The sequence below is a fragment of the Paroedura picta genome, chromosome 13 (assembly GCF_049243985.1).
Source record: "Paroedura picta isolate Pp20150507F chromosome 13, Ppicta_v3.0, whole genome shotgun sequence".
NCBI lineage: Eukaryota > Metazoa > Chordata > Lepidosauria > Squamata > Gekkonidae > Paroedura > Paroedura picta.
In genome coordinates, this window is record NC_135381.1 from 37,760,891 (window position 1) to 37,774,327 (window position 13,437).

The following is a 13,437-nucleotide window of genomic DNA, read 5'->3' on the forward strand; positions in this document are numbered from 1 at the left end:
AATAGCGTTTATCATACATCAGTTACTAAATGAATCATCTAAATGATCTTTTTTTTTCTTTTAAATTAATAACTTCCCAAAAAACGCTTAGAATATACAAAACTGTACAAGGTCTTCTTCTTTTTTTTGTCATTTTGATTTGATTTTAATATAAAGTCGGCAGGGGGGAAAAAGTGGAATATTTAATGGCAGGAGATATTTGGGCCTGTTCAAGATTTCTGGGGGCAGAGAGAAAATGTCAAAATAGTGAAATTAAAAAAGTGGGAGGTACTGCAATTAAAATGGGCAAATCTCTCCCCCCCCCCCATCCCGCTGCCTTTTCAGGGTTGCAAATGCAGAGGAGGGGAGCTTTTCATATACAGGAAGGGGGGAGGGGCAGGGGTTTTATGCATCATCAATATAGGTCCAATAAAAGACAGACACCAAATCTGTGGGATCCAAGCCTGTTTGCGGCTGGATTCAACTGGGTCGCCGTGTTGGTCTGAAGCAGCACAATAAAAATCAGAATCTGGGTCGCCGTGTTGGTCTGAAGCAGCACAATAAAAATCAGAATCCAGCGGCACCTTTAACACACACAAAGATTCATTCAGGGCGTGAGCTTTGGAGTGCTTGCACAATAAAAGCAGAGTGCTTGCACTGGAAAGCTCGCCCCTTGGATAAATCTTTGTTGTTGTTGTTGTTGTGTGTGTGTGTGTGGGGTCAAATGTGTCTACATGTCACTATCCCGACCACAGGTCTCTCCAGAGGGTCTCCAGATAAGACAATGCACCAACAGAAGGCTGCTCGCCCCCCCACCCCCACAATAGCGTGCGCCTTTGTAAACACACCCGCACAACTGCCGTACAGCGCTTCCAGAGGCCAGATTTGGGGGGGGGGAGAGAAGAGGGGCGAAGCGAAATTCGTTCGGGTTTCGCCTCCTCTTGGCCCTTCGAAAGCAGCGAGCCTTGCAGGGCTCTGGCGCCGCGCAGCCTGAGCCGCCACGATCGCCAGCCGCGCTCGCCTCTCCCCGGCTGCAGTTCAGCCCGCGGCCTCGACGCCGGGGAGGCCGGCTGACTCCGCGGCTGAAGCTCCAGCTTCGGCGCCCGGGAAAAACCCGAGCCCAACGTCGGGTCGAGAGGAGACCCCTTGCCGGCCAGGTTCCTGGGCCCGGGGGTCGGGGACTGTCGTGGGGACGGGGCGGGAGGGACGGAGACGTTCGAGCTCGACCGAAAGTCCTCCCGTCCTTCCCAAGGGGGAAAGGGAAGGCAGAGACTCCTCCCGGGGAAAACGTCTCTTCCTAAAAAAACAAAACCAAACCATCAACGACACGTCGAAGGAAGAACGGAGTTAGATGGGCCGCGACCCACCGGGTCCCGGTTCCAGGTGGGGGAAATGCTGCGTCGCGGTGGAAAGGAAACTTCCCCCTCCCCCCCCACAGCCCACCCCCCCAACCTTTGAAAGGCTACACCCCCCGCAAGCCCGGTCCAGCACGACCACCGTCCAAACCACCGAAGCCATCCCGGATCCGACCAAGGCGCTGAAAGGTTAAGCAAATAGGCACGTCTCGTCTTTTTGTTTGTTTGCGTAAAAAAAACTGTCTGTAGAGAGCTTGATGAAGAGAGGAGGAGAAAGACGGCGATCGTTTCCCGCCCCCTCCGCTTCCCCCTGGAGATGGAACGGAGTTTGGCAAAGCCTTGAGATCCACCGGAGACAGGGAGGCCGAGAGGCGAACAAAGCCCGACTACGAGAGGGCCGTCTCACCGAGAGGCGTCCGTGGCTAGAGAGGCCCCCTCGAGGCACCCGAGCGCCGTCCCGTCTCCTCCCCCCTCTCCCCGGAAAAAAGAACTTTTTTTTGTGTTTTGGCTGGGTCGTTTCGTTCTGGACCGTCGAGGAAACACAAGTGCCCAAATCCTGGCGAGGGAAAAAAACCCTGGGCAATGGGGGGGGGGGGGAAAGTAATAATAATAATAATAATAATAATAATAATAATAATAATAATAATAATAATAGTCGTCGAGAGGGTCACAGCCAAAGGTGCGCGCCCTGGCCGAGCCAGTCCGCGCGCGGGTCCGTCCCTAGTCAAAGGTCGTGGCAAGAGGCGTCCGTTTTGACCGGGTGCTGCTGCGCGTAAACCTCGTGGGGCGGCGGCGGCGGGGGCTCGCCGGGGGGCGTCATGCGCTTCTCCTTCTGCCGCCGGTTGCAGAACCAGACGCGCACGACCTCCTTCTCCAGCTGCAGGCTGTCCGCCAGGGAGGAGATCTCCTGGGCGGCGGGCTTGGGGCACTTGAGGAAGTGGGTCTCCAGCACGCCCTTGACGCTCACCTCGATGGACGTGCGCTTCTTGCGCTTGCGGCCCTGCGCGGCGATCTTGTCGATGCTGGTGGGGCTGCCCGTGGACGAGTCGGCCTCCTCGAGCCACTTGTTGAGCAGCGGCTTGAGCTTGCACATGTTCTTGAAGCTCAGCTGCAGGGCCTCGAAGCGGCAGATGGTGGTCTGCGAGAAGACGTTGCCGTAGAGGGTGCCCAGCGCCAGGCCCACGTCGGCCTGCGTGAAGCCCAGCTTGATGCGCCGCTGCTTGAACTGCTTGGCGAACTGCTCCAGCTCGTCCGACGTGGGCGTCTCCTCGTCCGACGGGTCGGCGCAGTGCGGGCCGCCCAGCTCGCCCAGGTGCTCGGCCGGGGGCTCGCCGCGCAGGCCCGGGTGCAGAGCGCCGGGCGGAGGGGGCACCGAGGCCGGCGGCGGCGGCGGGGTGAGGCCGCCGTGCTCCAGCAGGCCCCCCACGGTGAAGCCGGCCTGCGGGTAGAGGCCGAGCGAGGGCGGCTGGCCGTTGCTGTGCGCGGGGCTGGCGCCCCAGGCGCTGGGCTGGTGGGGCGACGGGTGGCCGCCGGCGTGGGGCGCGCGGTGGTGCAGGAGGGCGCCCAGCTGCAGGTCTTCGCGGCCGGGCTTCACGTCGGGCTGCTCCCCGCCGCCGCCGCCTCCCGCTCCTCCGCCGCCGGCCAGCGAGGCGGCCCAGGGCCCGGCGTCGCTCAGGCTGGTGACCCAGTGGTGGCCCAGCGGATGGCCGTTGCTGGGCACGCCCTGCAAGTAGTCACTTTGCAGAAGTTTGGGCGCGCCGCGGAAGGGGCTGCCCTGCTGCATGCCGCCCGCCGCCTCCCCGCCGCTCCCGCCGCCGCCGCCGCCGTGCACCAGGGCGCCCGAGCCGAGCAGGCTGTAGGGGTTGGAGGCGGCCGTGGCCATGCTGCCGCTGCTCCCCCCCGGCGGCTCGCGCGAATGCGGCGGAGGCAGCCGCGGCCAGCCTTTGACATCGACCCAGCCGAAAGCGAGCCCGAGCCCGAGCCCGAGCCGCCGCGCCCGGACCGACAGCCCCGACGGCCAATCGCGCCGCCTCCGCCCGCCGGGAAGCGGCCGCGCCAGCCAATCAGCGGCGACGCCGCGCGCCGCCTGGCCGGCCGCCAGACGCGCGCGGGTGCGGGGAGGGCGCCGCGCCGAATGGGTTAAAGGCGAGGGGCGTCTGGAACCAGGAAGTGGGGCCGTCGCGGGCCGCCATTGGCCCGCGGCGGCCGGCGCGAGCGCGGGGGAGGGGGGCTGGACGGGCGCTTAACCCTTCGCGCGCTGCAGGGGACCTGGCTGCCCTCTCTCTCCCTCCTTCCCCCAGCAGCTCTCTCTTTGCAGCTAAAGCCGGGAGAGGAGGCAGGGGAGAGGCAGGGGAGGGAGGCAGGGCCATGGTCTAAGTTGGCCCTGATTAATGCCAGGTAGAGCCCCCCTTCCTCATGGAGAGGGAGGCGAGCCTTGCCTGCTGCGCCAGCTCGCCTCTCCGGGGCGCCGCAACTTGGCAGACCTGCGGGACCCGCCTGGAGAGAGCGGCCGGCGGCCCTGGCCTGCTAGCCGGGGTGGGCACATACATGCGTGTTCTCCCCCCTCCCCAAAACGTTCAAGGCCGGGCAAACTGGCCGCAGAAAGCCGAGGGCTCGCGTCCTAAATCCAGCCCCCCCCCCAACAAAAGGACTCTTGCAAATCCCATAGATGTGTATAATAGACAGCTATACATAGATCCAAATGGGTAGCCGTGTTGCTCTGAAGTAGCACAATAAAATCGGAGTCCAGGAGCACCTTTAAGACCAACTAAGATTGATTCAGGGCGTGAGCTTTCGAGTTCAAGCACTCTTCCTCAGACTATGAACTCCTTACAAATGACAGTGGGGATATATAGCATTGGCTGTATTTGGTTGTGTAACACAGGGGTAGTCTACCTGTGGTCCTCCAGATGTTCATGGACTACAATTCCCATGAGCCCCTACCAGCATTTGCTGGCAGGGGCTCATGGGAACTGGAGTCCATGAACATCTGGAGGACCACAGGTTGACTACCCCTGGTGTAACACAATCTACTGATGTAACAGCATTGATTTTTGCTATATATCCCCCCTGTCATGTAAGGAGTTCATAGTCCGAGGAAGAGGGCTTGCACTCAAAAGCTCACACCCTGAATAAATCATTTGTTGGTCTTAAAGGTGCCCCTGGACTCCGATTTTATTGAGCTGTGCATAGATACACCACCCACATCTCGCACCTTATTAGCTGTGTGAGTCTTGGGGGGGGGACACTTGCTTTGGGTAAGAAGGCGACCTGACAAATCCCGAAAGGAGGCGAAGCCTTGGGACAAAGGGAGGCAGCGACCTAGGGCGAGCGGCGCGGGGGAAGGGGTCCTCGGCCTCCAAGTTCAATTCCGCCCCGTTTCTCTGAATCGACCAAGTCGGAATCGACAAAGAAGGAGCAGGAAAGGGAGCATTTCGGGCCTGGTGTGGTGCTCCAGCGGAGGAAATTAAACCCTAATATCTTGGGAAGGGAGGTGGCCAAGAGAGGGGGGGAAACAAAGAACCTCCGAAGTTTGCAGGGGGGGGGGGATTGACCTTTCCCTGCATAATTTCGGAGGTAACCTAGCTGCGTAATTAGATTTGTACTTGCCGAGGACCGCAGCACAGTCCCCTTATTGGTTTGAAATTCCATTAAATATATTGCAGGAGCTCCTAGGTTAAGCTTGATTTAAATTTGCATACATTTTCATATATTTAGCAGAAATAAAAGAAGGCTTGCAGCTCCCCGAAAGTCATTAAGGCGCTAAGTTCTCTAGGAAGACAGATCTGGAGGGGGAAGAGGGGGAAAAAAAACAAACGAGAAAATGAAAATATCGCCGTCAACAAGGTGAGCTCCCCCTATTTTCTGCCCCTCCCTCCCTCCCGTCTCTTCCTCCCTCTTTATAATTTGAGTTGCATCCTTTTATTTTATTTTATTTTTTTAAAAAAGCAAAAAAACGGTCCAAACTGCTGCTGGATCTCTTGCAAAGTTGCCTCTCCTGATTCAGTGGGCAGACCAGAAAGAACCCCCCCCCCCCCGACACCCACGCGCGCACACGAAGCTTTCAATAAAATGTGATCACGATTTGCAATGCCTCCTTAAAGAAGTTATGCCGGCGGCCTTTCTGCGGCCGGCAGGTTCGGGCTGAGGCTGGCCCAGGGCGGATTGGCTGCTCCAAAGGGAGTGCGGGGAGGCTGGAGCCCTGCTTGGGAGCAGGGGTGGATCCTTGGGCTGGGCTGGGCCGGTCCCGGCAAGAATCAGGCGCGAGTCCCTTGCCCCCGGCCCCGAGTCCCCCTGGACCGGCTCGCAGCTCCCTCGGAAAACGCCTTTGCCGACTCCGAAGCAGCCAAACCTCCTCGAGGCAAACTTTCCCTCGGGCCGAGAAGCATGCGGTGGCCCAAAGGGCGTCCCTCTATCGCCTGGCTCTGACCATCCGCCAAAGGGCTTTGTGGATCGACTCTCATTTCGCCTTTCCTCCTCGGGAGACCCCTTGGCGCTCATGGAGGGAGGCGGGGCGTCTGATGGAGTCAGGACGGGGTGGGCCGGCTCAGGCCTCGGGATCGATCGGTTTTCAAGAAGCAGAAGCCCCTTGGCAACCCACCACCCAGCCGGGCAATCAGCAGCCTCCCTCCCCCCCGGTGCCCCTCAAATGGAACGAGTAATGGGTGTCCACAGGGGGCTTAAACGGGGAAATCTGGGCTCCAATGGGTTGGTCTGGAGTAGCACGATAAAGTCGGCGTCCAGTGGCACCTTTAAGACCAACCAAGACTGATGCAGGGCGGGAGCTTTCGAGTGCAAGCTTGCACTCGAAAGCTCACGCCCTGGCTCAATCTTTGTTGGAGAAATCCGGGGGAACCGTATCTCTCAAGCCACGAGGGTGTCGAAGGCATCGCCTGACATTTCGGGGAGAATCTCCTCTGGCTTTTTTCTTTCTTTCTTTCTTTCCTCCCCCCTCCCCCCGGGTCCCCCTCCCCCGCTTCGGAGCGGTCTTTTATCTGCCAGGCGCTGCCCCCTCCCCTCCCCTCCCCCCTCCCCTAATCTGCTGGAGTGGGTTTCTTTAGCGCTTTCCTGTCAGTCTAACTTCCCGAGTGTAACAGATGCTGCTCTCCAAACGCCCGTCGCCGCTGCCGGCCTTTATTCAGGGCCGCATAGTTCTCCCCGCGATCCGGGTTTCCATAGCGAGGGGCATAAAAGAGGGACTCGGAGGCGCGAACGCGTCGCCCCACGCGGAATAAAAGGAGCCCATTCAATAGAGGCGACCCCTCCGGAACATGGGAGAGTTTCACGTTCGCAGGGCCGGGCGGGAGCAACTGTTGCGAGAAGTTGTAACTCCTTTTTTTTTAAACAGAGGCTCCTAGAAGCGCTTTTGGGGCGGTGCGCGCGTCTTTTAAAGAGAGGAAACCCAATGCGCCCAGTTTGTCTTCTGGCTGGTGGAGGTTTAGGGTTAAAGAGAGCGGGGAGCGGCGTCTCTTTCCTTGTAAGGACTCCTGGCTCTCAGCATTTTTGTTCCTCTAGAAGGGATAACTTTTTTATTTTCGTCTCTATTTCGCCCCCTCTCCTCCTCCTCCTCCCCCCCCCCCACCAGTACCCGCCTCCCCCTCCTGGCTCCGTCTGCGGCGTGAATAAAGCCGCGACCGCGAACATTTTGGGCCGAGGCCCTCCGAAGTCGCTGCGGAGAGAGGCGAGGGCGCTGGCTTGTTTGTTTTTGCAGCTCGGGAGGTATACAAAGAAGGCGCTCCTTGTCTCCTTCCAACACATACTTGGCAAGGGCTTTTTTTGGGGGGGGGGTTGTTTTGAAAGTGAGCCTGGACGGCGACGATGAGCCCTTCAAGGACACTCGGAGGCGCTTTGAAAAGTGCGAGTTGCTTTTGTGAAAGAAACGCCGGGCGGCTTCTCCCCGAGCCACTCTCTGCCCAGAGCAAAAGTTTGTTTTGTTTTGTTTTTCTCCTGGTGAAGTTTGGGCTTTCAGATGCACTGAGAACAGCCCAGTTCTACCAGATGCGCTGTCCTTTCCCCCCTGCTGCAGCCCAGCTCAGAAATAGAGGCGTGTGTGACACAACAGACACAACAGAGCCCTGGATTTGTGTGTGCAACCGGGTCCACCACGCTGTCCATTCTCGCACATGACGTAGCACACTTTCAAGACGTTTTATAAGCCGCAAAAGCACATTGAAAGTGCATTATCCGACGTGTGCGGAATGGGCCATAAACACGCACGCGGGGCTTAGGGCGCCTGTGCACTTGAACTGAGACAGCTATGATCTTCCGAAGCGGTATAATTATCCGATAAAGAAAAAGCGGTTTGAGGGTGCTCACAATCGTGTACACGGGCGCCCGCAGTAGATCTCTATTGGGATGGAGGCTCCCCTCCCCTCCCCGCCTGGCATCTGGGTCTGTCCAGGGGCTGACTGGGGGGTTTCTCTGGCCCGGTGGGTGGGCAGGGGGTGGGGGTGGGGGAGAAAGTGCTGGAGGCGATACGGTGTCAGGGGCAGCGGCGGCCGGCTGGCTCGGGCTCCAGTGGGCAGGCCGGGCTGCAGCGGTGGTCGTGGGCAGGCCGAGACGCCTGGCTCCTCTAAGGGGGTAATGCGGCGGGAAGCTGCCATGCGGGGTCGCGACCTCGCTGCCAGGGAAAGTTCACCCCGGCGCCCAAGTTCACCGGGGAGAGGCCGGGCCGGCTGGAAGCGGCCACTGGGGCGAGAAAGCGGCCGCGGACAGCCTCCAAAGGCCGGGACGGGTTCTTCGGCTGCAGGGCAAGTTGGCTGCCCTCGCCCTGGCAGGGCAGGCCGACGTCAGGCCGAGTCTCCTGCACCAGCGAGCTGGCCACTCGCCTTCTCTCCCCCTCCTGCACGCTGGAAGGATTCTTTAGAATTTGGGTGGAGTGGGAGGCGAGGCAGGCAGGTCGGGGTACCCTTAGCAGGAATTACCCCCCCCCCCAATAAAGTGAGTCTCTGTTGGTTCTTTGGACGGTGGAGAGGCAGTCAAGCGAGGAGTCTGGGCCAGAAGCAGCTATGCCCCCCTCTGTACGTTTACCAATATACTCTCATCTCCCCCTCCCCTCCCCCCCTCCCCTCCCCCCCCTCCCCTTTTAATGGCGTCTTCTCGTGTTTGCCAGGCGACCCTCGGTGCGGGACAAGAGGCGCGGGGAGGGAAGCCCCTAAGCGACTCCTCCCCACCTGGGGAAAGGTAAAGAGCCTTTCTCCTCTTCTGAACCTCTCCCCCCACCCCGTCCCCGACGGCCAAGCGCGTGGTGGTGCTGCAAATGGGCATTGTCTCGTGGCCATAGTCCTGTTTCGGGGGTGTGGGGGGGTAGGGAGAGGGGGGAGGAGAGCGGCTGGCTTTCCCTTCCCTGGATCCAGGGTTTTTGCCTGGCTCTGGGGCGATCCCTCCGCGGCCGGGAGAATAAACAGCACAGAGAATCTAGAGGCCAAGCCAGCCTGAGGAATCTGTCGCGGGGGAAACGAGGCAAGAGTCCGACGGCACCGTTTAGGGGAACCAGGTTTATTCCGACGCTGTCGCGATCCCGAGATCCCGTTTTCCGGCCAGTTAGTAGGCGGTGTCCTTGGAGGTCAGAGTCCAGTAGCACCTTTAAGACCAGCAAAGACTTATTCAAGGCGTGAGCTTTCGAGTGCAGGTGGCTGCTGGCTTCTGGGGTCACCTCCTGTCCTTCGTGTCTTTCGCTCCACCTCCTAATAACTTGAAACAGCCCTCGCTGCAAGAGAAACGCGGTCCTAGCAGGACGGCAACGACGCCCGGGGGACCGTCCCTTTCGGCCCCCCGACCGACCGGCTGGGAGGGCAAGCGGGCTTCCTGTTGCTGACCGGGGTGCGAGGAAGTCTCCCGGGCGTGCGTGCTCGCTTGGGCGACGGGGGCAGCTGGAAACACGCTCGAGAAAGAAATGCAGCGGGAAAACTGTGCACCCACTCTGCATGGGTGCAATGAAAGCGGGCCGTCGAAGAACTCCTTCGCTGGGTGTCTCTCTCTCTCCGCCCCCCACCCTCCCCCAAGTCTTGTATGGCCCTGTTGTAAACCACCAGATTTAGATCTGGCCGAAGTCTGCGTGAATTTCTTCGCACTGTAAACCTTCAGAATGGTGAAAAGAAGCTAAATGGCCAAATCTGCACCGAGGGGCCGTCCAGCGCACATCTCGCGATTTAGCATCTTTTCAGAATTCTGGCTTCGACTCCTAAACAGGGCCACCGCCTTCTGCGTCCAGGGAAGCCCATGGCCTTGAGAAGGCTGTCACTCGACTTGTGTGGCATTCGCTGCGTCTCCAGCCAAAAACTTCCTCCACGGGCGTGAGTTCCAGTAGCTAGGATGGGATTTACTTTCGAGTAAACCCGATCAGGATTGCTCCGTTCGGTAACCATGCTTGGTTCCCCCCTGGCCCATCTCCATCCTTCTCTTTTCTTCCCCTGCAGAATGGTTCTGTGGAGACTTTCCCATCAAGGGAATTCCCGGCAGGGCCGCAGGGACGCCCGTGGACTTTCCGACGGCAGCTGGAAGCAGCGGATGGATTTTTGTTTTTTTTTTTTGCCCAGCTCTCTTTCGGGTCGGCCATTCGTATCGACCTGCCAAAAAGACAAATCCTCAATCTCCCCGCTTCAGAAGCCATTCTCCCAAATCCCCTTTCATAGATTTACCAAGCAATCAACCAAACCAGGATATATTTCTGGTTTGCGCGTTGATCTCTCGCAAGAAGCAGGTTTCCCAAGCCGATTTTGGAGGGCTTAAAAAAAAAAAAAAACTTTTAAAATCGATTGGCTTGGGGCCCGATCCTAGGAACGTCCACCTGGCCGCCAGCCTCACGCTGTTCCAGGGGGCTGTCTTCCGAGCCGGTGACCCAAGGATTAAATGGTGGGAGAGCCGTGGCAAGTTTACTTGAAGGTGTAATGGGCCTAGATCCTCCTCCCACATGCCTTACTCCCCCCCACCCCCACCCCCACCCCCACCCCCACCCCCACCCCCACCCTCACCCTATCCTTGAGATGGGGGAGACATTGTCTTTCCCGGAGGGCGCACCGAGGGAGACAATGGCTCTCCGGCGCTGCGCAAGGCGTTGAGGGAGAACAAAAGGGAGGCATAGCAGAGCCGGGGCGGGGGGCGCTGGTGGGGGTCGCTTGAGGACGCCTCCCCCCCCCCCCGGCTCTCCGAGCTGACCCTCCGCCTGGAAGGCGAGAGGCCCGCGAGGGGAGGCCGGCGACTGAGCCCGGCGGAAGGAGCCGGCTGGAAGCTGCTCGGGAATATCCTCTGGCCCCGCCGCCCTCATGAGGACTAGCAACGCCTTTGAGCGTCACCTGCAGCTGACAGGCCGCGCCTCCTGCGGCGGCAGGTGGGCTCCCCAGCGACTTTCCCCGCCTCCTCCGTGTGGCTTTAGTTTAAAAACAGCGCGCAGAGCAGCCAGGCAGGGGAGCGAAGCCCCTTCCCAAAGTGTTCCGGCCCCGGGGGAGGGGGGACTGTCATCTAGGCCCCCATAATAAGTCAAGGCCAGGGGACTGCTGGCACTAGCCCCTGGGAGGCCGAGTGGCTTCCCCCTGCTGCACACGATCTCCCCACCACCTCCTGGCTCTTCTGGGATCGGGGTCCTGCCTTGCCCTCCTTGCGGGGGAAGGCAAGATGCCCCCATAGACTCCCCCCCCGTGTGTGTTGGAAGACAAGGCGAAGCCCCCCCCCTCCCATTCCTGTATTGTGAAGGGCGGCTTGTTGGTTTTTTGTTTGTTTGTTTGTTTTGCCCCCATCTCATTGCTCCCTCCAGCCTCGACATCTGGTGAGAATTAGAAGCAAAACCCCCTCAAAAGAAAAGGGAGCTAGAAATCTACCTGGGTGGGTCGCGGAGCCCCTGATGAGAGCGGCGCTTACCTGGGCTCCTTTGGCGTTTTCCCGGCCTCCTCGATCCCTGCTTCTGCATTGTAGCCCAGCCTGCAGAAAGGGAGACAGACTGGGAGTCCGGGACTGAGTCTTTCTCGCGCTCTGTCTGCTGCTACTTAGACTGACGTCGGGAAACAGCCTCCGAGATGCGTGTCTTCTGGTGTGAAATCGGCTGTTTGCATGCGTGTGGGTGTTGCTAGAGAGCAAGACGGTTTTGCTGGAGGAGGGGGGGGGGACCGCGCTCCCTTCTCTCTTGTTTCTCTGTTCTGTGTTTGCGGGGATATTTATCCTCATGGCCTCAGGCTCTAAATCTAATCATCTTCCCTCCCGAAAGCCTGGAGGGAGTCCCTAATTTAGACAAGCAGGCGGATGGGGAAAAAAAAATGGGCATCGAAACGGTCAGTAGCTTGAAGGTTTTTATGGGGATAAAAGTCTGGGAAACGTTTAAAGCGAGATCTGTGAGAGGAGAGATTAGAAACAGTGCTTCGGCTAAAGGACCGCATTTTTTTGGGGGGGGGAGGGGAAAATACAAAATAGATTTTGGGGGGGAGGGGCGGGAATCCTCCGGCTCGACGAGTTGCAAACAACTTGCTTTCAAGGGAATCTAAAGCGTAAATCCATGCCTACCAGGGAGTAAATGCCATTGTATTCGGGGTGATTCGTTTCCAAATAAAATGACAATTCTATGGGGGGTCCTTTCCCGGGCATCAAGGTCTCTTGCCTCCAGGAGACTTACTTGTGAGTAAGCCCAAGACTGGCAATGCGGTTCCCAGTCTTGGGAGGTGTTGGGTTGGAGTTTCAGGGCGGGGATCTCCTGGTCCTCAAGGCTGTGAGCTAAACGCAGAGGGGTTTACTTCCGAGTAAATATGCCACCTCCCTGTGACGCTCACACATGTACACCGGGTGCAACTTTTGTTTTAAAAACAACAATTAATTGACATCCTCTAGCCTAGAATAACATTTTGCATTCATAGTCTGTTTTCGTCCCCTTGAGAAATCCCAGTGAAATAAAATGCAATTACTTTTGAGTAAATGCACTGAACTGTCCATCCAATGGGATTTGGTGGGACCTAAAACCATGCAAGCCTTAGACACATTGACCTGGGAATACAACCCAGAGAGCTGGGGGCAGAACTGGACCGAGTTTGACTGACATATAGGGGAGGAGCTCACCTATCGGTAGAAGGGAAATCCCTCCCCTCATTCTTTCATGTTTTAGAATAATAGAATCATAGAATCATAGAGCTGGAAGGGGCCATACAGGCCATCTAGTCCAACCCCCAGCTCAATGCAGGATCAGCCCTAAGCATCCTAAAGCAATGCTTAGTGCTGATAAGACACCACCCCAAGCAGAGCATTGAAATTGGTCTCCTAATTCAATCTGGTAGGAATTTAAGAACAACAAAGTATTGGGGTTTTTTAGGGGTGGAGATTTCCCTAGCGGGGGGGGGGGGGGAGACTAGATTATGCTGTGGTTCAGCATTTGGAAGAAAGGCCACCTTCCCTGCCTTTAATTGTGAAGGTGGGGGACACATTTAAAATGAAGACTGAATCTGTGAAAGGGGGGGGGGGGAGAAGGGAAGAATTTTCTTCTTCACTATGTAATAAGGGTCTCGTCCTCCTAGGACCCTCCAGCTGCCTGTCTAGCTCTCGCTCCTCCCCCTCACAACCACAATCCTCCTTTTAGGTAGCTGAAGTCTAGAGAGGCTGGGATACATTGGGCACATTGGGCAGGATACAGTTTTGGCATCCAGGTTTTCTGGCCTGGTGTTCCAACCATTGCACAATATGGCTTTCTCTTAATGCAAGGGAATCCTGCAGAATTACAGCATTTTTTTCAAAAAAGCAGGTAGGTTCCTTGAAGCTTACAATGTGATGGGGCTTTCTGTATCTTCACATCAGAAAAAAACCCTGATTTTTGGCTCATTTAATTAAAAATACACACACACTAGAAGGCTAGCATTTCACCTTGAGTGAGAGTTGTAGAATTCTTGCCAAATCTGCTTGGCCCTCAGGGGTTCTTTTCCCTTTCCATTGTAGGCTTTTCAGGGCAGGAACCTACCTGCTTTAAAAAAAAGATGCTGCTTCAGACCAACACAGCTTCCCACTAGAATCCCATTCTCCTGGAAGTCCATGTCCCACATTTCAACTTGAGAGTGGAAGTGTGCTCTTTCCAAAAATCAAAACTGGAGTGAGTGTCCGGTTTTGATTTTAGAAAAAGCACACTCCCACTCTCAGG

General features: G+C 57.6%; 1 protein-coding gene and 2 long non-coding RNA genes across 5 annotated transcripts in view; 1 reads left to right on the forward strand and 2 right to left on the reverse strand.

Moving 5' to 3' along the window:
* Window positions 1-1,545: 1,545 nt before the first annotated feature.
* POU3F4 (POU class 3 homeobox 4) lies at window positions 1,546-3,309 on the reverse strand. Its single transcript, XM_077308439.1, has one exon. The coding sequence runs from the start codon at window positions 3,214-3,216 to the stop codon at window positions 2,059-2,061; it is 1,158 nt and encodes a 385-aa protein (XP_077164554.1). The 5' UTR covers window positions 3,217-3,309; the 3' UTR covers window positions 1,546-2,058.
* Window positions 3,310-5,084: 1,775 nt separating this feature from the next.
* The window catches only part of LOC143822906 (uncharacterized), a 116,154-nt gene continuing 107,801 nt past the window's right edge, over window positions 5,085-13,437 (forward strand). For all 3 annotated transcript variants that reach the window (XR_013226297.1, XR_013226299.1, XR_013226298.1), the window contains exon 1: window positions 5,085-5,180. This is a non-coding gene — a long non-coding RNA (uncharacterized LOC143822906). The remainder of the gene's footprint in view (window positions 5,181-13,437) is intronic.
* LOC143822587 (uncharacterized) lies at window positions 8,816-11,695 on the reverse strand. The gene is made up of 2 exons (XR_013226206.1): window positions 11,190-11,695; window positions 8,816-9,901 (listed from the first exon to the last, which is right to left on the reverse strand). It is a non-coding gene; the product is annotated as an uncharacterized LOC143822587 (long non-coding RNA).

What these genes read in the sequence shown, in the direction of transcription:
- POU3F4 (XM_077308439.1), bottom strand. Translation starts at nt 3,216, where the DNA reads ATGGCCACGGCCGCCTCCAACCCCTACAGCCTGCTCGGCTCGGGCGCC.